Genomic DNA, 25,336 nt, shown 5'->3' with positions numbered 1-25,336 from the left:
CACAGATTTTGGTTCTGCTTGTGTTATATTTCTGTTCCTTTGCCTTTCTCGTGTTCCTCGTCTTGTCACTCTTGTCTCCATGTTCCTTCTGTCTTCCCAGTCAGTCGTGTCTCTGTCTCGGTGTCTAGTCTGCATCTTTGTCCTTGTCTTGTGTTTCCTATTTTACTTTGAAATTCTGTGCCCTATGTCAGTGTATCTAGTTTTGCTTCCCCTTGTCTCGTTATGTCTGATTAGTCTCAGCTGTGTTTCCCTTCTGTTTCCCATTCCCTCTTTACTCCCTTGTATATTTAAGCCTTGTGTTTTCCCTTGCCCTTTGTTGCATTGTACCTTCACCATGCTGTGTTTTTCCACCGTGCTTCTGGTTCTCTGTTTCACAGTTTTCTAGTTTGAGCTTCTTGTTTTGAGTTCCTAGTTTAGTTTTCTTGTATTTTATGTTCAAACGTTCTCCAGCAATAAAGCTGCCGCCTTTAGTTAATCATTCGGTCTCTGACCTAGACGTGCTTTGATATTATAGATGCATTTTATGCATTTTCAGAGATGTGTGTCATGAGTCTAACATTTAGAGCTGTCATTGGAGTGACATCTTTTATAAGTCATTTTTGGACGTCCAATTTTGGTCCACTGAAGAGGTTGTTTTGTAACACCAGGCAAGGTCTTTTTTTCGTTCAACGTCTCTTGAAGGTCTAGTGTTGTCGTCTGTACGACCTCTGTGTACAGGCTAAAGTGTGGCTGTGGACGTCTTTTCAAAGTCAAACAGACTCATTCTAGACGTCATTTTTGTACTGCTTCTATAGGCTCTGCAGTCCCATGTTTCCAGAGGGTGGAGGGCATGTTTTCTGTAAAGAAACAGTTATGTGTAAAGGTGTGATCAGCGGACATCTCCAAGATACGGCAGGCACCTGAGCTAAAAACAAAAGTGAGCAGTTCCACAGTGGGTTTCAAATAGAAATCTCCTCAGCCTCTCACAGGCAGCTTGAAAAATGTGTGTATCAACAAAGACTGTTGAGCAGATAGTCCAGTTCATACTGGACTATTAATGAAAATAAACCAGTTAAAGACAAACAGGAAAATGTAAAATAACAACAACAAAGAAACATGGGTACTGAATAATTTAGCAGGCTAACACATAATAAATTGTGTTTGTTTATAAATAATCCATATTCATATGTATCATGTTGATAACAACATTGTTAAAATTTGTGAATTAAAAAATATTATATTTACTAATCATGTAAATTCCCTGCATCTATCATGGATGTCCAGATGACGTCCAAAAAAATGGCCTGGTCTAAAGTTCAAATGGTTAACGTCATACTGACGTCAAAGTTGGGCCATGGTTGGACGTCCAAATTGTGGACCTGGTTTGGATGTTGTACAGATGTCCAGAATTGGTCATAGTCCAACAGAACCAATATATAGACAAGTCCGCACATCTAGCCGACGTCCAATGTCTAGTGAGTAACCACCAGTGGTGCTAACACTGAGGCAGATGTGAGGGAGTCCATATTCAAAACTAAAGATATTTTGTTTTGCATCTGCTATTAACAAGCACAAGAGATTCTAAAAGTGCCTGAAAAGCCTTCAGTTGCTAGAGTGAGGGTACTGACAGGGACTTGAAAGAGAGAGCTTATTTCTCCCATACTCTCTGCATTTGCTCCCTGTTTAATCCAGATTAAATTTAAAAGTGCTTGCTCTCAGGGAGGTCTTCCCATTGTTAGGGATTTCTCTGTATTAATGTCTTTACCTATAAGGGGCCTTGAGCCAGTTGCTATTGTGCATCCCCAAAGGCTATAACTGAATTGTTATTTTGTTATAGTTTCATTTACGTAAGGACAAAATCATTTTTATAGCTCTGTCTGATCTGTAATTTTACCCACTTATATGATATGGTACTGATATGATAACCATAGGGGACAGTAAAGTTTTAGTGAGAGACCCTCACCTGGCCCCCTTTGGCCACACTTCTACCAAGCTTTGCATATTGCAAAGTAATTTCAACCACTACTTTACAATGTCCTGTGTCAGTAAATTTTTAATTGTCTGGGGTTGCAGTGAGTTGGAAGTGAGTAGGTGTGACATTCATGATGGAGCCGTAACACAGCTCAACAGTGCTGACAAGCATAACAGCAAATCCTCTAATCACCCCACCCCATCCCTTCACATCCACCTCCCTCAGTCTACCAGACTCCTAAATGTAGACAACTGTTGTTTACCAGGTAAAGATCATTGATAGACTCTTTAATTCTCAGGAAAAGTCCAGTCTTGGTGTAATAACATGGAGGAGATTTCCCATCTGAGAGAAAGATAATAAAATCAGTTCTCAGAGAAAAACTTTATGGCCTAAAACTGCTGTTTTTTACAAGCAAAATTTCGATCTTCACTTTGAATCTTAGATCCACTGTGTGGTCAGGGCCTTTTCCATGTTCTCCTCGTGTTAGCGTGGCTCTGGGTACAGTCCAAAGCCATGCATGTTACGAGTTAGGTTAATTGGTAATTCCAAATTGCTGTTAGGTGTGAATTTGAGTGCAAATGATTGTCTGTCTGTGTTAGGTGAAAACATTGCATCTCCAAAGTGTCTCTTTCTAAATATTTTGTTGTATTGTATTGTATTTATTTATTTTTTACCTTTGATTAGTAGCTGTTAATAGCACTAAATTGTATATATCTCAAATAAGCTGTGACACACTCCCCAGACAGCTGGATTGTACAGTCTTTTTGCTCCAGTGTTTGAACTTATGACCTTTTGGCTCCAGGAGGCTCCAAAAGAGCACATGTCTTATGATATGACATTCACTGATATTTGCTTGAAGTGTAGGCAGAATTGGTTTTGTTGAACTTGAGAGCAAAAAGAGAGAGAGAGAGATAGTGGAGTGTTGCCATGGTGATTCATTTCACAGAGCGAGATAGTGCGTTGCAAGGTTTGGAGCTACATGACAGGATTGTGCTTTACTGTGGAAAGAATTTTGTTCTGCTGCACAAACAGAGCTGCGAGATAAAGCAGCTTGGCAGTTATGAGTAGTTATCACATTCACTGCACGATGCATACCAGCCTCTACCATCAGATTTATGGGCCTTTGAAGGGCCTGCTAAATATGCCACTGTAACATGGGATTAATTTATAGCACTGAGCTATAAAACCAGAAGAACAGCCTAAAAATTACATTTCAATTCCAAATGGTAAATTAGAACATACAGCGTACGGCGTTGTTTAAGTCGCACTACACAACTAGCCACACACCAGTGGCGCTCTGTCACCATCAGAGTAACCAAAGCAAGCAGTTATTATCTAGTGAAATCAAAAAAATCAACATCAATTAAAAATTGCAAAAGTATAAGATGCATGTCTCTGAAAAATATCTTGGTTGACCAAATATACAAAGTTTAACCAGCAGTTTCGCTACTACACTGCCATCTTTTTTCATTAATAATGTGTCCAGTGTAATAACCACATCACACAGGGCACAATCCATTTATTTCAACTGTGATGTTTGAAATAAATGATCAAGATAATTTTTTAATGTACTTTTAAATACTTTTGAAATCAAGATGCAGGCTTGTGTTTCTGACCTGATGTCCACATATAACAGCCGCTACAAGGTTCAAGGTTCAAGGTTCTTTATTTGTCACATGCATAGTTATACAAGTATAACACACAGTGAAATGTAGCCTGACACGCTCCTCGACATGTGCAAAAATGGGGGGGGTAGAGGAAGAACATTATTGTCAAACAAGCATATCGTTTAAGAGATATAATGCATTTCTGTAGGTGAGCTCGATCTTAAACATCTATGACAAAATTGTCCCAGCTGCCACAGGGCGAGAGGCAGGGTGCACCCCTGACAGTGTTGCCAGCCTCTCACAGAACCACTCACTTTTTCCAGGATCTGGAGAAAAGCCATACAAACACAGGGAGAACATAGCCAGATTCGTAGCATATTTAATAAATGAAATTGTGTCACTGATTGTTGCATTTATTGGCAGCGATCGCATTAGTGGTCTTGATTTGAGCTCTTTTGCTGTATGCGTGCCAGAACCACGCGACTAGTCACTAGTTGAGTTAATAAAGAGACCTGAGAATTTCGATCACTCAAATCTATAGCTAATGCTGTGTTGGTTGCCACAGTCCTACTTGCTTATGACAGTGCAGGCAAATCTCCACTAGCAGCACTATCTAAGCTGAGCGTGTATCATGCATCTGGCGCAAGCAGCATTAGTACCCCAGTTTGTCTCCTTGTAGCTGTCAGACCTCCAGCTCTGACTGTGGTGTGGGCGTAAAGCTCATTCTCGCGTATAGTCTGGCCACAGCAGTGCAAATATTGATCTCAGAGCTAGTGGGAGGAATAAGGAAGTAGTCCTGATACATCAGCACATTGATTTTTTTTTTTCCTGTCAGGCAACACATAAAATAGGACAGGAAATGCACAGACCTTAATATCAGTTCCGCTCCTCTTGCAAAATGCCAAAGAAACTTTACTCTAGTCTAGATATGATGTGGCTGTGGTCTAAATAAAGATTTGCCATTCATAATGTTAGCTTTGGAGCTGTTTTTTAGTCGCATAAAATAGTGATACCAGTACATGAATAAGATGCCACATTAAATTTTTGTAACTGGTGCCTTTGATACCTTGCCATCTCCAGGCAATTGTAGGCAGTACATTAGCATCAACTGGAAATAAAGTACTCTTTGGAATTATAGTTTAATGTTGTAATGGAATCAGAAATATGATGGTAAGAACATCTACGTAGGCAAAAATGGGAGAGCCTTGTTTCAACTAGGAGGATGTTTGTTTATTGCTTTCCATGCTTCATAGGGGCAATACATCTAAAAGCACAGGGCTGTCTGGGACACAGAAATGACTCCAGTGACTCTCGTCTTTGAGGCTTTGCATAGGTCCTGGAAGCACAGAGACATTTAGCATCCAATGGTAATCTGCAGAATTCTTGCAATGTTGACTTTTTAGCCACTGGCAAACCAGTGTTGTGATGTTTTGTACCCACATTCCCAGTAATAGTGTCAAGTACTACAAGGTCTGTTTTTGGATTTTCTGTGATGAAGTTTGACACACTTTTCTTATTTGCCAACCCATTTCTTTATATCTGTTTCCTCTGCAGCTCACTATTTTGACAGTTAAATGTCTGATATTGTTTTTAATTTGCAGTGGCACTGCAGAGTGCTCAGAGTGGGGCAGAACAGTTACCAGTGAATGTCTCAACATTATCATGATCTTCATTAAATGCTGACTAATGGCATGCATGGGAAATTCTACTCTACAATCTAATTTATAAGCATGTGAGATGGGATTAATTAAACGCATGCAGAATTATAAACTGCACATTCCAGTATAAAATCCAATTTTAATTTGGATTACATGAGAGGCAAATATTACACGGACTTATGCCAGAGGTATCAGCTAGAGACAATTTTAGGAAATTGCTTTAGCTTTTAAAGAAACTTCCAGAGCAAATACATTTGTGTAGGAGTAAAGTGAGGGTTCTGGTGGATTCTGCAGGTGGAACGCAGACCACAGTGAACTGTCCCACTGGGGATCATCCATCGAGGTGTCCCACTCAAGCTTGGCTAGCAGGTCTCCTCATGGTACCTGCGTGTTGCTGAAACTAAAGAAATCAAATCAACTTTATCCTATACCTTATGCATTTTTTTAACTTCCGACACACACACACACACACACGTTGGGGACATTTTTTTGTTGTATAGTATCTTGCCCATTCACATTTTGACCTGCAAAGTGTAACTGAAGAAAGCAGGGACCAAACCACTGAGCTCTAGATAAAATCCGACAAATTGCTCTTCCTCCTGAGCCCCAGTCGTGCCCATGTATTTAATACAGATATTATTATTTCTTCTTACTGTGGTCAATTACTTCATCATAGGAGGTCATCTGAATGTTGAGATTTTCCCACTGATATTGTTTGGTCTTTACCCGAAAATATAAAGAACCTCGAGGTGGCAGTTGTAATTTGGCACTATATGAATGAAATTGCATCGAATTGAATCAAATAGCTTAATTGGCAACATCTGTAGTTAGTGAAGACAAAAGGAAATGCAGTTTAATATTACAGGCCAGACAGTAATTGTCTTCTTCTATCATTCTGTCATTGGCACAGAGCTGGTTAACTCTCTAAGAAGTTGGAGGTGTTTATTCAAATGAAGAGCTTCAACATTGCAACATTAAAAAAGTAAATTACCACATCCTGCTTTACACTGAAGGCACTGGCATGAGACTGATACTGATCTGCAGCAAATGGAAAAAAACAAAACAAAAAACAACAGCAATTGTATGGCAGTATTGTTAGGCTGACATGAGTACCCACCTGCTCATTGTTATTTTATTAATAATTTTTTTATCTGCCTCATTTCACATCATTAAAAAGACATTGAGTCATGTTCATCTTGCTGTTTTCATGTTCTGGATTGTTCATATTCAGAGAAGCAGACAGAGAGGGTGATGTTGCACTGAAGACAACAGTATAAGCAGTCAGACAAATTTTAGTGCATGGTGTGCAGACGCTCCAAATTTGTGAGAGAACTTGTCTCTTCTCTAGTCGAAAGCATCACATAAGTAATATGTGTATCCTGAATTTGAGACTGGAACATCAATTATTGTTTAACAGCACACGTCGCCCATGCCTGGCACCGCACCGCTGCTGATAACAGATGAGCCCTACTTTTCACTCTGTACCCCATTTCCAGCATAATGACCCAGAGAAGTAGACTAAGGGTGGGGAGGAGAGCTGCAAAGAAATGTAAATCCAGAGCAGTTGGCTGTGAATTTATGACCATGGCTGAAGCGTACTCTGTCATCCCGGCTGTGCTGCTGAACTCGTTAGTGCGGTGGAGTGGTTAAATTTATCCATCCCCTGTGTACTAGTGAGTAGTCGAGAAAGAAAGTATTACAAGGTCATGGCATCCCCTTCCCTCTTGTTCTTCTTTGCCTGTTTTGGCCAAAGATCCTAGAGTAATCAGCACACGGTCCAAAGACATGAATGTCGGGTTAATTATTGATTCTACATACAAAGAACATAGAAAAATTCACTAAATCGTTAAATTAGGCTTGTAGTTTAAATAGCTTGTGTGCCACATATAAATATCAGTCCGTTCCACATTATGGTACATAATCCTTCTAATCACAGACGAGGAGTCATCTTGCCCTTGGCTTTGTGTGAACCTGGCTGCTCCTGATGTTTCATAGGTCTGCCTGTTTTTTCTTTGAGGCTGGAGTTGTCATGCCCTGGAGGAGCACACAGAGCTGAGTGTGGCCTTGAAAGCTTGCGTTATTATTTATTCATGTGTCTGCATGCAGATGTCGAGTCGAGATGAGGGTCCCTGGCAGCTCAGAGGGCTGTACCTCTAATGAGGAAACTCAAACCTTTTTCCTCTCCTAGAGACAGACTGAGATCTAAATTTGCTCTTCAGTGAGAAGTCATTTTGATTCTGTCATGGGTAGGCACAGTGCTTTATCCCCCTGAGTGCAGCACTTGCACCAGGTGATGCCTCAGCCACCGCTGTACACAATCTGGTGGAGAAACAGAGGTGAGCTGCCTCTGCCGTACCTCTGTCTGTAGTCATCTAAGTGTCCAAAGGTCTCAAGGGAGCATCTGCCGAGCTCCATCGGCCAAGTATAGTAGAAGCATGGAGCTGCATCTCTATCTAGTCTCTTCCTCCTTTGTTTGACTTTGTTCTTCCTGTGCTCCACTGAGGAAGCCACAGAGAGAGAAAGGGAAGGGGAGAGGAGAAAAGGAGAGCTGCAACTCCTCTCATCCCTGCCAAGCTCTCTGGCTGTCTTCCTCTGGCTCTTTGTTATGCCTCTTCTCTTTCCCTCACTGCCTAAAGCTACAGCTCTCTGGTGCAGACAGATACCACTGGGGTGGATCTGCCTGTGATATGCTTATTGTAAGGTCTGCCTTCACCTAAGAGAAAGAGGCTGCCTTATTGTTGCTCTCCAGACTGAGAGAAAGAGAATAAACAGATACAACCTTGATTTCTTGTCATATCAGGGACCAAGCTTCTGGTGGCTTTCTGGATTTGATTCTCCTGGCCTATTTAAAGATCTATTTAGCACATTAATTCTTTTGTTCAGCAGCATAAGAGGACTGCTGCTAAGTAGTGCAGATACTCATGCACCCACAGTTCACCTGATACTGATTTAGATCAGGTTGACAAGTCACTGCCCCTCTCAATCTGTCAAACTGGCACACTTCCAGGTACTAGGGGACAGATGGAGGGGGACTCTTTTCTTGGATCACCTTTGCCCCATCTGCTGAGGATGTGCTGTGTGTTAAATATGAGGCACAGAGAGCTGAAATCTCACCAAGTCGCTTATTCTCAGGCGTGTGGAGTAGGGCTTTTTTGCCATCTTGTGGTCAGATTTAGAAACTGTCTGACAGCAAGCAAACCCAGAGAGAGAATCGTTTACCTGGTAGATTAATTTCAAAATTACTAGTAAATTAAAATGTAATCCTTCATTAATCTCGTGATGTGTAACAAAAGCCAAGTTTTAAGATATTAATAAAGATTTTATTGTTAACTGTTGTGGGGTTTAAATTACGTTCAATTTTAAAATTTTGAAACTGTTTTTTTTTTTTTAATCATTAAAGAAAATAAACAGTGCAAAGTTAGGAACTACACGATATATATTATTTTGTAGTTCTAACATACGTAAACATTAAAGGCATTCTTCCGCATTTTTGTATTGTTTTTTTACTTTATTTTTATAAACTTTTTCAAAGAGAAAGTAAACGTCAATCACATCAGTCAAATAACTATACAGAAGGTTTACGGTTCATTTGTGTCCACCTTTGGTTTATTTATTTATTGTTCATTCGTTTTTTGTTTGTTTGTTTTTGATATTCAGAGGGTTCTCATAAGTCATATCAAAAGACAAGTCTCTCAAGAGGGAAAGGCAATATTCTTATCCAGAAACTCATTGCCAGCCCCTAAGTAGAACAAGATGGTGATAGTATTCATAATGAACAAACAAGCGGAAGTTAGTTTTTTAAGTATTCTGTCCCAGACTGGTATGATATCCAAGTACTTTCACTTACTTGCAGTCTTAAGTCTCCTGAGGAAACAGTCAGGTGTTCCATGTTAACCGTAAACTATGTAATACTATACATTTAGGTGAAGAAATACTCATCTATCCATTTTTACTGGTAAACTGTGTCAAATGCCACCCAGTGGAATTATCATGCTTTTCTTTCAGCTTTTAAGTTATTGGATTCTTTCTACTAGATGCCTGAAGATGTTGCAGTGGAGATAGATAAGTTCTTGGAAGCTTTTATTTCCAGTCCCAATAAAGACTGGAAAGGTATATTTATTTATCTTTGATCTAAATACTTCACAATTAGGGTTACACCAGTGAGTCAAAATGCACAGCTGTGCTTCTCTGTGCTAATCCTCCATGCAGAGCACAGACATCCCCCCTTTATCCGTATGTAGTCGTAATGCCTGAAATTTAATCCTTGATTCTTGCGCTCCCCAAATGAATGTTGAAAACAGCAGTCGCCTCAAGATGCTTAATATTCAAGGTAAAGACCCTACAATAACAGAAAGGACGCAATTTTCATTTCTCCTTTAATTATTGCTGATAAACGGTTTATTAGCTAATCATGATTAAAAAACGAAATATTAGTGTAGGCAATGTATTCATTTTTACCTCACAGCCATAAAAGGCTAATGAGTTCTTGTTGTCACCCTGCTGGGTGGACAGCGTGGGCACCTAATTCTGTGAATGCAATGACCTGAGAACAACGTAACATCATCTATTATAGGTGCATCTACAAAAAAATCTTACACAAGTTCAAAACTAAATAAATAAGAGTCAAAGGTCAGAGGTCAAGTTTTTTGAAAATCTTATGATTGTAATAACTCAACTTCAAATTGATACCATAGTTGCATTTACTAAAACTCCTGGACACGTTCAAATCTCAGTGATCTTGACCTCAAGGTCAGGGTAAGTTTTCCGAAAACCTTGTGAGTGTGATAACTTGAGAACAAGGTGACATAGAATTCTGAAATTAATACCATAGATATGGCTAATAGGAGGCTGAGGAGTAGCACTGACAGTGTCTAGTATTTTTTTTTTACAGTGGTTATGCATGTTTGTTGGTAGCATTATTGTTCAGTCCCTTTAATGTCAACTGTTAGGTCAGTATAACTCTATTCATAAATGATGACAAATTCTTCAAGTATTTGAATGTAAGGATTTGTTATTGTTGCCTTTATATTTACAGCTCCCTTTTTTTGATGGTGACAATTTTGAGTATTATGTATATTTACTTCCATGTAGGAGCCACATAGATCTGAGTAGACTTCTATCCAAATAGTACATTAGAACTAATACATTTGGTAGTTTTATTAAGTTTAGTAATAGTGGGAAAAAATGTCATCACCACATAAAAAGGTTTAAAAGACTAGATGATGAGAAAGGTTAACCTTTCTCATCATCTAGTCTAACAACCACTGACTTTTGTCTCTGAGCAATAACAATCAGAACAGTGTATATTAAAAAACAACTGTTGGTTCCATCCATGTGGTCTATGAAACCATGGGAAGTACAGCAGAAAATGTTGGCTATTCTCGTTCTTTCTTTGTGATCATGTTCTTTGACATTACATTACAATCTTCGAACCTTCTTGATTGGTGTGTCAGTTAGACACAGGGAATACTCACTTAGTGTCTTTGTTTCTTTGAAATCCCCGTAACTTCTACTTGATGTGGCTCTATCAGCACTGACGTGATGTCAAATCTTCTGTTTCCCAGGAGTGATATCTCAGTTTCCCTGTAGTTGTAGTTTTTACGTTGCTCTTAACGCCTAGACAATCTGAAGGTACTCCCCTCTTTTTCATTTTTTCCTCCATTGGCTCAGGTGTGCCAATGTAAATGAAAAAACACTCTGAGCCCTAGCATCTGGGAACGGAGTCCGTTTTCTTTAAGTGTTTTTTTTTTTTATGCTGGTATGAGTCTTTCTTTTCATGAGATTTGGTCAGGTACTCTTGATCCACAAACTTTCTTCTCCCATTTTGTAGAGTCTTGGCTTTTTTGCTATTCTTTGGTTTTATATTCCAGGAAATAGGCACAGACAGACACTGGTTTGGAGCCTTAGGGTGGTTTGGGTCCCAGTGACTGGCGTCAGGACTGAACACCAAGTATAATGACTTCTAGTCTATCCAGTAAATCCAGGTCCAGCTTTTATTACACCTACACATTTTTGTTTACCCAGCCTTATATTATCACATCAAGCTACAGTAAGATCCACCATAGCACAGATACTGATCTTAGTATATCACAAGAAAACATAACATGCAAATACAACTGATTTCTTTTTTTCCCCCCTTTTTTGAACATGTATATGTGTATGTGTTTCTTTCAGTGATTTATAGATCAAGGACTTATTTACTGACCGGGTCCAGGTAGACGAGCATTGCGGGAGCTCCTGTACCCAGATATGCGCTCCAGCATGTAGTTTTGTCAAAGATTTGGTATCTTTGTTGTACTGAAACCTCTGGCATCATTGGCATGCCGCTTTCTTTGCTTGCAATTTGTTCTAGAGGTCACTCTGGGATTGTAGGTATTTCACTGGTCTTTGTTGTCCTCTCTGGGTTTTGTGCAGATCCAATTTGTAGTTTAAACTGTCTTTTTAGCTGAAGCATTGGTCTGGGGGCTTTGAGGACTTGCTGTGACATGCTGAAAATCCAATGATTCTGCAAACTTCTCATGAGCTGTAGCGTGCCCTGTTGTCACTTCAAACTGTTTTTGGGAGGTCATGTCTGCCAAATACTCCCTTTATTTTGGGGACGAGAGCAGCTCCGGCGATGTCATCTTTGGATTTTTTGACACCCAACATCCAGAAAAATATTATAAACAACTAAAGCTCACTACTGAACATTGAGGATTCTGATTGTTTCTTTGGTTAAAGAAGCAATTGTTATTGCAACTAGATGAGGTCATGACCAAGAATGACCAAGCTAAGAGAAGGAAACACTGCTGATGGCTAACTAACTGGACATAGTGATAGTGGACAAGCAGAGGACCAGTGACAGATCTAACTATACCAAGTGATAGAAACATCAAGTTGCTCTAGTTTGGATCCCATCTGAGATCTCTTTAACATTGTCAGGGAAATGTGGATGTACTAATTAGGTGATTAAGGAAACAGAAAATCTGTTGGAAAGTCCCTTTTACACTGCCGAAGCTGCGGTTCCTCAAACCCAGAAGACAGCAAGAACACTTTGATCTGGGACAATCAAGCAAGCAATTTCCACAGCTACATTAATAGGCTAGGACACATCAACGTTAAATGTTTCAATGGATCCATTTTAAAGTTTCAGAGCTTTAAGTCATATTTCTAAGCCATCACCTTAGAAACAAACAGCAGCACAGAGGGCGCCCTTATTATTGATATAATTAACTAGAAATAAAATGTTATTGTAAGACCCTACAATATTACATACAGAGAAAAATCCAACAATCATATGAACCCCTATGAGTGCGCACTTTGGCAACAGCAGGAAGGAAAAACTCCCTTTTAACAGGAAGAAACCTCCAGCAGAACCAGGCTCAGGGAGGGGCGGGGCCATCTGCTGCGAACAGTTGGGGTGAGAGAAGGAAGACAGGATTAAAGACTGTGGAAGAAAGCCAGAGATTAATAACAAGTATGATTCAGTGATTCAGAGGTCTGTTAACACATAGTGAGTGAGAACTATATTCTTTAGCAAAAAGGAAGCAAAAAGTTTTAAGCCTAATCTTAAAAGTAGAGATAGTGTCTGTCTCCCGAATCCAAACTGGAAGCTGGATTCATAGAAGAGCGGCCTGAAAACTGAAGGCTCTCCCTCCCATTCTACTTTTAAATACTCTATGAACAACAGGTAAGCCTGCAGTGCGAGAGCGAAGTGCTCTAATGGGGTGATATGGTACTATCAGGTCATTAAGATAAGATGAGGCCTGATTATTTAAGACCTTGTATGTGAGGAGCAGGATTTTGAATTCAATTCTGGATTTAACAGGGAGCCAGTGAAGGGAAGCCGATACAGGAGAAATATGCTCTCTCTTTCTAGTCCCTGTCAGTACTCTTACTGCGGCCTTTTGGATTAACTGAAGGCTTTTCAAGGAGTTTTTAGTACATCCTAATAATAATGCTCAGGTGGACGATAGGTTTTTGAGTTTTCCAGCTGGGGTGGACAAAGCTAAGCATCAGGCTTTCCAGTGAATTAAAAGTCTGTTTTGGTCTTTGGTTGATTAATTAGCTGGTGTGGAAAATTGCTGCCACACCGCCCCCTCGACCTGTGCTTCGAGGTTTCTGATAGTTGGTATGACTCGGGGGTGTTGATTCTAATTCTAATAATCACCCTGCTGTAACCAGGTTTCTGTAAGGCAGAATAAATTGATTTGTTGATCAATTGTTAAGTCATGTACTAACAGAGACTTGGAAGAGAGAGACCTAATGTTTAATAATCCACATTTCACTGTTTTACTCTGTGGTGCAGATGTGGATACTGTATTGTTCTTTCTTTGTGATTTTTTTTAAATCTTTAAATCATTTGTTGTTGTTGTTTTGTTTGTTTGTTTTTTGTCTGTTTGGGAGCTGACACAGTCTTTAAGGGGATGGGGTTTGGGGGGATAACAGGAGGAGAGAAGCTGCAGAGAGGCGTGTAAGACTGCAACTCTGCATCCTGGTCCCAACTCTGGATAGTCACGTTTTGGGGGTTTAATAAATTTGGCCAGATTTCTAGAAATAAGAGCTGCTCCATCCAAAGTGATGGATGAATGCCGTCTCTCCTAACAAGACCAGGTTTCCTCCAGAAAGTTTCACAATTATCTATAAAGCCCACATCGCTTTTTGGACACCACTTAGACAGCCAGCGATTTGCTAGAGCATTCATTTCTTCTCCTTTTTACCACAGTGTTGCATGTTTCTGTAACATTTTTTATGTTGTTTATATATAATGTTTCTGTAGTAGATGGCACTCATTAGGTTGGCTGCATAATATTCTTTCACAATTCATTTGTTTCAAATTAACATTGCCCATATCCATTCATTTTAGTCTTTAATCTTAGTTATTTGTTTAATTGTGTAGTCATTAACATGTTTGCTTAGCAAGCAAAGGTTGCTGATTTGATTCCAGCCAGCGAGATAAATCCCCTTTGGAGTTTTATCAGTAATGGCATCCGGTGTAAAAACTCTCAAATCAAACATCTGTCGCAATGAAGACAGCTGAAAGTAGCTTTTTTGTGCCTTTTCTTCTATTTTGGTTATTTGTTTAAAATGAGTTAATTAAAGTCATAAAGTATTCAGTCAGTTTATACTAGTTTAAAATAAAACTGAATGTAGAACTAATGTTAAATAATTAATTTGGTACATATCAGACTCCATACAACAGTTGGAAAGTCTTTGGTCTTAAAGCTGAAAAAATGCTTATCCTTTACGCAGTGTTTTTATTTTCCTTATTTTGCCAGGTCAAGCTTCCTTTTCCTGTAGATCAAATCACAAATCTTCCAAGGAATGACTTCCAAATGCTGGTGAAAATGCACAAACTGACTTCAGAGCAACTTGAGTTTATTCATGACATCAGGCGGCGGAGTAAGAACCGCATCGCAGCACAGCGTTGTCGCAAGAGGAAGCTCGACTGCATCCTCAACTTGGAGTGCGAGATCAGAAAGCTGGTGAGTGGATTGATTGTTCTAACACACTGTCATTAGCCGTCACCCAGTGAGAAGCTGCTCTCTTCTTTGGACACGGACTCACCTTAGTCATAACCATTTCATTATAATCAGTAACATTTTATTCTCCTCAGCACTTTCAAACCATTGCTCTCCAATGACTGTTCACTGGAGCCCTAACCCTGCTGTACTCTCTCTGTGCAGTCAGATTGCGGTGGTCCCCCGTCTTCTTTCTGTTTATTTATTCTGATGCTTAAACTGAGCTGATCCTGTTCTTCTGCAAGGGATCCCTCTTCTACAGAAGCCATCCTTCTGGGTGTCACTTCTAACGACAATGTTTGTTGTGTTGACTTACTAACTATACAAACCCCACCCACCCCCCCCACCCCACTCCCCGAAAAAAGATGTTCCTAGGCACCCTCTTTTATACTTTTTTGTCCATTTGTCTCCCTTTCTCTTTCCTCCTCTCTGGACATCCAATCACGCTGTTTACATATAATCACCTGATGTCCAGCCACACCTTATCATCTTCTCCATCTCCAACCTTTCACCCACTTTTAACTAGGGCAAAGGTTACTTCATGAAAACCACTTTATCATATTTTTATTTTTTCTATGTTATTCTCAAATTTATAGATTCCATTACATATGAGCATTCAGTCACATATCAATATAGTTCATGTTTCATGCAGTTTATGTAATCTTACTTAGATTTCATTAGCTAATTCTTACATTGATTTTTACATATTCTCTTTTGATTCAAATACATTGTTCTCTTCAAAACTCCTTGTTTGCTGTTCACAATGTATTCAGTGCAATTTCTTTTATTAAATCATACATTTAGGTCAGACATTCTTTTGGATCAGTGGCTCTTTGGTGTCGCTCACTGCCATCCTACAGACACCCCAGATCAGTATTACGGAATGAAGTATAATTAACTATCAGCACAATCACAGATGAATTATGGTTCTGTGTTCATCTATTACAACACATAATACCATTTCTTGTGTTCAAAATCATGTAATGTAGCCGCACACAAACAGATAGGATATCTATCTCCTGACATTGGACTCATCTCTGTGCTTGTCCTGCTACACCTCAGTGCAGCCTTCGATACTATTGACCATAATATCCTATTAGAGTGATTAGAGCATGCTGGTATTAAAGGTACCAGACTGCAATGTTTTAAATCATACTTATCTAACAGACTTATATTTTTTTCATAGAAATAGAGTGTTATCTTTACATACTAAAATTAATGATAGACTTCCGTTAATGCTTCTCTTAAACTCTATCATTAGAAGGCATAGCATACATTTTCTCTGCTGTGCAGAGTATCTATCAACAAAGCCAGATAACACACAAAATGACCTTTAATTTCCTGCATCTAAATTCAGATAAAACTGAGGTTATTGTACCTAAATATCTAACCAGGCTTACTCTGGATGGCAGTACCTTGGCCTCCAGGAACACCGTGAGGAATCTTGGATTTGTTTGAGGATCAAAATAAAGAAACACAAAAAGAAGACTTTGAGGGGACCATATGGATATGTCCGTCAGTGTGCATATTAAACAAATATGTAGGACTGCTTTCTTCTATTTTGGCAATATCTCTAAAATTAGAAACATCCTGTCTCAGAGTGTGTATTTGTTCTTCACTCATTCTGTGTTAGTACACTAATCTGCGTTAAATCAGTGTTAACATTCCCAAGCCTGACTGGAGCAGCCCAAAAGCCATGGTGAGTTGGGGTTGACTTAAGACACAGTCTTTCATTGCTGTAGTTGTAGGTTTAAGTGACTGACTTTGACTGAGATTGTCATCTATTTGCCTTACTGAAACAGAAATCCTAAGAGGAGTGCTGGGCAAAAATGCACAGAAGAGAAAAAAGTAGTTTGCAAAAAGCATGAGAATGAATGGAAAGTTCAACAGGCAATGAGTGGAAAGCTTTTTTGTAGTGCTGTACTCTTGTGCACAGACTTATCGACTGCATCTTGAAATGAGTCATAACCTATGTATGTGTGTCTGTGTGTAGGTGTGTGAGAAGGAGAAGTTGCTGACTGAGAGGAACCAGCTAAAGGCATGTATGGGTGAGTTGTGGGAGAACTTCTCCTGCCTGTCACAGGAGGTGTGCAGGGATGTTCAGCTCAGCCCCGAGCAGGTCCAGTCGTTACACCACTACTGTCCCATGCTGCGCCCCGCCATCTCCACTGCCAGCAACAACACTGCCCACGAGCCCAAGGCCTCCCTCAGCACCAACACCACCACCAGCATTGACCTTACCACCCACTCGGGCTCAGCCACACCAGAACCAACCTTTCACGGTTCACCCGGGCCCTCGGAGAGCGACCCTGACGTGGCTGTCAGAAACAGGGCAGACAAAGATACAAACGGCCAAGACGCCACCAGCTTGTATACAAAGTCAGGGCCACCGGTGGAAAAATCCAACCAGACGGTAACGGTGGATTTTTGCCAGGAAATGACTGACAAATGTACAACTGACGAGCAGCCGAGGAAGGACTGTACTCAGTAGTGGTCGTTCTCTGTTTTGTTTTCTTTTTCATTATTTAATTTTGCTCTTCTGACAAACCCTCTCTCAGGGTTGTTGAGACAGTCAGCATCTGCCAGTGTTCAGTGAAAAACAAGCTTTGTTTGTATTTATATCTTTTTTGACGGTCGACACTAAAGTTGTCTTAACAACAGCAATACTGTTCTCCAGGAATTCTCCTATTACCGTGACAGAGTGGAACTTCTCACCAAACCCTTACGATGGTGCTATACTTGCCCCGGCAGCAACCTCTACAGTGGAGACTTTGTTCTTCATGTGTCACACATCACAACTCAAAGTCAAACCTCATTGGACCTAAACTGCAGCTCGCTTTGTCTCTCTGCATACCAGCAGTATGTCAGTTCCTGCCTTTGTCTTTTCCTCTTCTCTCCTTGCCACTCTGTCTCTCTCAATCTCTTCTACCTCTTTCTGTCTCACTCTGCATCTTTCTCTCTGTCTGTTTCTTCTTTCATTATATCTGAGTGACACTTTTGGTCACAGCAATTCAAACTCAGGAAGAAAAAAATCCTCTGAATGTTCAACCTAATTCATGAAAAATGAGAAAACAGCTTCTGTACACACGGAAGTTGCAAACTGTAAAATGTTCATATGCAAAAATGTCTTCAAACGTCTCTCATTTGTATTGCTGTACAGAAGAAATTTGTACAGATTGTAACCGAAAACATTCCTCCTATGCCTTCCACGTGGAATTGAAAGGAGAAAAAAAAGGCTTTTGCAGGCAGTTAAATGGCTATTTTTATTTCCCACTCATCAGCAATACCATTGTATTTGGATGTTGTACTGGTGACTTTCAAGTGCTTGTTTGGCAGAAGTGTATATAGCATGATGACTGTAACAGTGATTTTGTACAGCTAGACGCCTAGATGTTTCTTTTTCACCGGGGTTATAACAAGGGAAAAATTGTTGCTTTGCTGTTTCCTGTCCTGCCTAACGAACGAGGGGAGCGTTCTTATACTCAGGAGATCAGCTCGATACACATTTAGACACAGTACACACAGGCACGCACACATCGACACACACATTTTGAGCCCCTTGCATGTATAATTGAAGATGTGTTTTCGAGAGCGTGGCTCAGGCTGGCTCTTCTAAATCTTCGACACCTCTTTAAATGTGAAAAAAAAATCCTTGTGTTTTCTTTTCGTTTTTTAAGGAAACGTATTTGTTCCCAGAACTTTAATATATCCTATTTGTTTATACACAATGTTGTCATTTGATGATAGGAGACAGCAAAAAGCCTCTCCGATTTTTTTATTTTTTTCAAATTTATGTTGATTACGATAAAATTGACTAATGAAAAAATGAAAAAGCATACAAACATAAATCACGCACTTTTTTCCTGGCCCCCTTACGCCCCAAGTGAGGGTCTTTACTTCAGACTGCTTAAAAGTCAGAGACTGGAGCACTTAAATTGGCAAAAAATATCTATGAAGAATATGAAAATATGCCGAAGGAAGCTAATATTTCATCTTACATTTTTATTTCTTTAGAAATTGAATAAGCTAATTCAGTTCCTTTGACGTGAAAGCAGTGTGTGTGTTGTTCAGATGATTGAGTAGCAATCATATAAGATAGTAAAGTGTTTAACCTACTTGTGCATTTGTTTTAAACACCCTACTTTGTAATGTGCATGCATGCTACCTAATAGCTATAAACCTAGTTAGTTGGTTTAGCTTTTTTTTTTTTTTTGCTTTGTGCATTCTCTCTGGAACATTCTGCTATAAAAATGCATTTTCACATTTCTATATATAAAGAATCTGAAATATGTCAACCCTTGCTAGAGGCAGAAGTAGCAGAGCTCCACACTCCAGTGCAAAGGTTGAATGAAAATGTTCATTGCACTTTAAAGCTCCAATCCAAATTGGCACTCCCTATTAGCCTAACAGGGCTGAAGTTCATGTTTTTACTGTAGTTTCTTTCAAATGTTTCCTATAAAAAAGCTATGCTTATGTTAAAACAGATGAGTATCTAATACAGTACTTTGAAAATGAAATCCCTTAAAAGCTAAACCTTAATGTTAAACTCATTTATTAGCATAGTTGAAAAGCTGCTCTGTTGTCACAAGGGGTCACCATAGCAGGTAGCGCCGCACACAACCTCAAAGAGGATCCGTGTCTCCGGCCAGCGACCTTTCACGCAAATGTACAATCAGTAACATTATGGAGACACACAAGCTTATTTGCATTTAAAAGCTTACTTGAACAAAATATACTCGTTTGAATTTTTTATGAGCCACTGATGTTCTCACGTTTTCAAGTTTTCTCTGTTGTCTAAACAGTATTGCCCTATTTTACTGCTTCCAGGCTAGCTGAAAGCCACTCAGCTGGCTTTGTCATACTAGAAACCTAATTTCCTCCATGCATGTGTGAAAATGCAATAGTTATGTAAGAAGTAAATTAAGTCATTTTAAAACTTTACTTTAAAGCTTTACATTTTTATTAATAAAACGTGTTTCTGTTTTGTTTTTGGGTTTTTTTTTTCAAATAACATGTAATACAAGATGCTAAAGAAATAGATTATAATTTTACTTAATAAAAATATGTTCCAGGTTTTAAGAATCTATAGCTAATTTGCCATCCATAAACATTTCCTTATTAGGTTATCAAAAATTAAATAAATATTAGTGTCCATTTTATATGATCATTTGAACCTATTTCAGTGGGCCAGTAGCTTTTGATAGTGCTGTAAAAGGTATATGAAATGTATTTTATCAGGTTATACAGTGGTGCCCTCTTCCTGATTTCCTTTTTATATATGTTTGTCACAATTACACGTTTCAGATCATCAAACAAATTTAAATATTAGACAAAGATAACACAAGATGAGATTTTTGTCCAGTCTCTTTCTTCTTATTGAATCATGAACATGTGATGGACATGTTTAATGTTGTTCTGGGTTCTTCTGTTTCCTCCTGGATGAGTGCTGGGAGGTCACAGATCTGCTCTTGGAGTCATACTGGTAGGCCTGTCACTCCAGTTAATTACTGTTCCATGTTTTCTCTATTTGTGTATGATGGCTTTCACTGTAGTTACAAAGGCTTCAAAATAGCTTTGTAACCCTTAACAGACTGACAGACGTCAGTTACTTTGTTTTTCAGCATTTTCTTTAGATCTTGACAGTCTTTTAGCCAGCTTCACCTTGTCAGACAGGTCTGTCAGTAATCAGGCCTGAGTGTGTTTAATGAAACTGAATTCAGCTTTTCAAAAAATGTGGTAAATCACTTTTAATTCATGATTTAAAAAGAGGGGCAATTATTTTGGATAACTTTTCTACCTCTATCAATGAAATCATCATTCAGTTTACTTAGGTTATCTTTATCTAATATTAAAATTTGTTTGATGATCTGAAACAATTGTGACAAATATGTAAAACACTAGAAAATCAGTAAAGGCTTCGACATGTTTCTAACGATTTGTTTCAATTGTTCTCCCCGTGGCTCCGTATGTTTTCTTGAGGTATTCTAGATTCCTCCTCAGTTAAAATGTGGGCATGAACTGTGAAAGCCCTTAAAGACTGGTGACCTTTTCAGGGTGTACATCACACTCACCCTCTGACAGCTAAGATGGGCTCCAGCCCTGCTGCAACAATGAATGGGCTAACCAGTTGAGAGAATGGATAGATATTCCAGTTATCAACATAAAATAAAAACACAGAAAGGGGAAGAGTAAACTGTAATAATATATCATTTGACATCAAGAAAAGTAAATAATATTAATAACTGAATTGACTAAAACATGTCATTTAAATTTGTACAACTAAAGTGATTTATTCATTTTCTTAACCTTTTTTTTTTTTATTTTAGAGGTGACAGGAAATTCATTCATTTATTCATTTAATCGCAAAAATCATTTCTAATGTCACTTTAATTTACTTTAGTGAACAGAATTTTAGCATGACATTTGGGGGATGTTAATATACCAAGCATAGCAATTAGCCATACTAGCCTTTTTGCTGATTTTGAGGGTTTTTTTATTGTTTTCTATCCAAATGTTTCGAGGATTGGGGCTTTAAAGTTTGCATGGCATTTTTCGGAGTTCTCCCCATGACCTTTACTGATGTAAATCCTAGATGTAGTTTGAATGATGACCTTGTTTGTAAGATAATTTCTGTTTCACAGCCAGACAGAGAAAGTGTAACTGTAGTTTAAAAACCTGTTTTAAAATTGTTCAATCGTCCCTGTTTTGTACAAAGACCCACACATGCACACATATGATCACATACACGTACACGTATTGGCACAGAATGAGTGTGGAGCAATAGTGACTCCTCTACAACTGAGCTTGTTTCTTGTTTGTTGAACAGTTTATTTCTAATTTGTTCTTTTATTTGCGTGCACATACTTACTAAAGCAGAGCAGTATTTTCTCATGTTAGCATTCTGTCACATTCAAACAAGAGAACTAAAGCGAAATAATCGACATTTTGACATTTTCTACAAACATTATGCAACTCTTTTTCTAATTCTTTTGATTTGTTTAGAAACTGAGGAAACCTCTTTATATTGCTGTTTGCACACAATGAATTCAAACAGCTGTCTCATGGGAGACGATTAATTCCAATATTATCACAGAATTTCTCTGTGTTATTAATTTAACTTGACATTCCCATAGAGGGAAAATGAACGATGACACAACACTCCTTGTGCATGGTCCAAATTATGGGCATCCTCAGCAAAAATGGTGAGATAATTTAAACATCTTTATTTAACATCAACGCAGCACAGTTTGTACCATTGCTATCGCTAACACTGCTGTTTAAAATGCCACAACAACAAAAAAAAAATGCTGTCTTGCCTCTAGTGGTATCAACCCACACAGATGGTTTTGGTTTAATTTTGTCCAGATTTTAGTGCATGTGCTTTTCCCTGCACTCAACTATAATGGAAACAAAATTTCAGTCATTCATTGCATGATAATAATGCGATGGTAAACTCTCAAACACTGACATGTCAAACCAAAGCTATCTGTAGAATTGGGAAATGTTTTATTGTTATTTGGGTGAACCATCCCTTTAATATCTCAGGGTGCCAAGCATTTACACCTGCTCTCTGCATTGTACTGAAGCAGACTATTTTTTTTTCTTTGTTTGTTTTTACCTGCTTTGTTTGTGCATCAAACTAAAATTTCCTTCAAGCGGTTTTGATATCATTTAACCTTCAGTGCTAATTGAAACCCACACCACTCTGCCCCGCCACCTCCACAATTTAAAAACTCACACACACTTACACACACACATAGCCACTCTCTTTGATGCTCCATTGTCCAGCTAGTGGCCAACGGTCTATTTCAGCCCTCTGTGGCTAATAGCACACAATGAATTAAACTATGCAGAACAAAGGCAGATGCACAGTCGATCATTCTCTGCGTGTTCACAAAAAATATGAATTAGTGCAGCTTTAAAGTGATTGAACACAAGTAAAATGAATTATGAATCTGATATTTTGCTAAATGAACTTTTCCTGTATATTTTTTACAGTCAAACAATGTGTTTATGGCCATTACATCAGTTTTTAATTATGTGCACAATTTTGCTGTTGTTGTAGCTCTTTTTGGTTGTTTTTTAATTTTGGATTTGTTTTGTTTTGGGGGTTTGTTGTCATTGCTTCTCTGAAACAAACACTGGCTTTTTAACTCCAAAGGTTGTTCTATTGAAGAATACGAACAAAAACATGCCTTTCTCACAGATTGTTCAACTTTCTTGAAAAAAAAAAGAAAAAAAATTCTGGTTTCCTGGTCAAGTGCACAGGTTGAGATCACTGAGTAGAGTATAAATATAGAATATGTTTACAAATAGGTGTCATGTCACATTTGATCAATTTTTGCCATGTAAAACTTGCTCGGTTCAGTTGAACCGATTCTTGGTGTTGTGGAAGAGACAGAATGAGTTTCCTCACCTTGTCTTTAATCCAACTATTGGGATGGGTCAGCATTACATGGATACAAGTGCACCTCCAATATTTGCCTTAGAACTTGCAGAGGCCATAGTTCACATTTAAGTGAAGCGAGTGTATGCAAGGGCCTGAGCCCCCATCCCTTAGTCACCAGTGCGGACTTTCTCACACTTATCTACCTGTGAAATCCTTCATACCTCTCATAACTGGTCAATGACTGTATCAGCAAACTGCATCAGGTGTTTTTTCTACATGCTTTTTACACAGATTATATGGATTATTGTATTAGTAGGTGCATCATTTTTAATGTAATAGCTCTTAAGCTTGTAGGTGTTGTTTTTTCTCTCATTTTTCTAAATGACTGTTTTGTGTTAATATTGTCAATTTGAAATTACTGTCATTTGCTTATTCTCTACTAAGAGTTCTTACCTAATTTTAAATGCTACATGACCCTAATTAATTAAATGACTTAATAACCATTGTAAATACGGTATTGTGAGAACCCCATTTTCATTCATTTCTATTGCTAGTGTTATATAAATGATTTTTTTTTTTTTTTGTCTAGACACCATTTCTCTTTAAGAAATAAAGAAACATGCATATCATGTGTTGTGCTTTGTTTTTCTCTGTTTTTGGTCAACATTTGAGGTAAATGTCTCCTTACCTTTAATTATTCCACTCAACAATCTTTGTGTTTAAGCCTTTTCACTTAAAAACCACATTTAAATTACTTTAGCTGATAGTATGCATACATCTACTGCTAACATTTTCATATGCTACTTTAACACCAGCAGATTTGAGCACTGATCAAAAAAAATAAAAAGGTAAATCTGCATGCTGTGGCGACTGTAACTTAACTTTAAATTCAGTTTTAGCTAAACAGTGCCTGAGTGTGTGTGTGTGTGTGTGTGTGTGTGTGTGTGTGTGTGTGTGTGTGTGTGTGTGTGTGTGTGTGTGTGTGTGTGTGTGTGTGTGTGTAAATTCCCCACTCGTCCTGTGGGCAGTCTTCATCCTTCAAGCTCAGGTCCTGTGTTGTGCAGTATCCTTTCTGTTCCCAGGACTGCATTCTTCTGGACAGAGATCTCAGATATCATTTGTGGGATCTGCTGTAGCTGCTCACCCAGTTTGGGGCTTAAAGCCCTGACTGCAATCATTACCATGGGGACTATTGTTGCCTTCGACTTCCACACCTTATTTAGCACTTTTCTCTGGCCTTTGTATTTTGCTAATGTCTTGTGTTACTCTGTTCTAATGTTGCTATCACTTGTTATAGCTACATCTGTCACTGTGCCCATATCCCTCTGCTTGTCCACCACTACTATGTCCAGTTGGTTAGCCATCACCAGTTTGTCTGTCTGTATCTGGAGGTCCCACAGGATCTTAGCTTCATCATTCTCAACCACCCTAGAGAGCGTATCTTATTTTGACCTTGGGACTTCCAGGCACAGATGTTCCTGTATACTATGATAGACAGCTTTTTATGGTGCGCCATGTATGCCCTGCCTGCTAGCATTGCACTTGCACTCAGCTGTTATATGCTTGATTGTCGCAGAAGCATCTTTATACATCCAGTACTGCCATGATTGGTGTCACAATGATCTTTCTTGTTTCATCCTGGATAGTCGTTCTGACACTCACTAGTACTGTACTGTAAGCCTCCTTCTTTCCGCTTACAGTACAGTCTCAGGATACTGGTATAGGAGTGAAACCCTCCATAGTAAGGAGCTTCCTTCTCTTGATGTCAGTGGTTTCTATCTCCTCCTTTTGCCATCCCAGCAGGGTATCTGATTATTATTAATCAGATTCAATTATTAGGCCCCTCTACTATGGAACCAGATGGGAGGTGTATACAAGAGTATGTAAAAACAATAATCAAAATACACATTCCATGGATTCAAAAAATGATATGTAGCCAGCTAGCTAACTAGACAACTAGTAGTTTATTATAACATTTTTTAAAATGTGTGGTATGCATTCATAAGGAGATATGGGAACCTAAACAACACAAAGTTCAAAGAATGTATTTTTCTCTTGCAGATGGTAGTGGTACCACGTGATACTATATCTTCAGCAGTGACAGGCAATATTTTTTAGCTTCACTTTTGCTTTGTACACAATTATATAATACTAATAATAAGCCATAAACACCAATTCCAAGAATTCTTTCTCTTTTTTGCAGTTTCAGATTTCCCTACTATTTCCTGTTT

General features: G+C 38.7%; 1 protein-coding gene across 4 annotated transcripts in view; it reads left to right on the top strand.

Moving 5' to 3' along the window:
• bach2b (BTB and CNC homology 1, basic leucine zipper transcription factor 2b) overlaps positions 1–22,984 on the top strand; it is a 92,848-nt gene extending 69,864 nt beyond the window's left edge. For all 4 annotated transcript variants that reach the window (XM_040027279.1, XM_040027271.1, XM_040027277.1 and 1 more), the window contains 2 exons: positions 14,474–14,680; positions 16,710–22,984. In XM_040027279.1, the coding sequence (XP_039883213.1) occupies positions 14,474–14,680; positions 16,710–17,207 (705 nt within the window). In that variant the 3' untranslated portion in view covers positions 17,208–22,984. The remainder of the gene's footprint in view (positions 1–14,473; positions 14,681–16,709) is intronic.
• Positions 22,985–25,336: the final 2,352 nt, after the last annotated feature.

The sequence above is a fragment of the Simochromis diagramma genome, unplaced genomic scaffold (genome assembly GCF_900408965.1).
Source record: "Simochromis diagramma unplaced genomic scaffold, fSimDia1.1 OVJJ01000746.1, whole genome shotgun sequence".
NCBI lineage: Eukaryota > Metazoa > Chordata > Actinopteri > Cichliformes > Cichlidae > Simochromis > Simochromis diagramma.
This window is presented reverse-complemented; position numbering and strand designations above follow the sequence as displayed.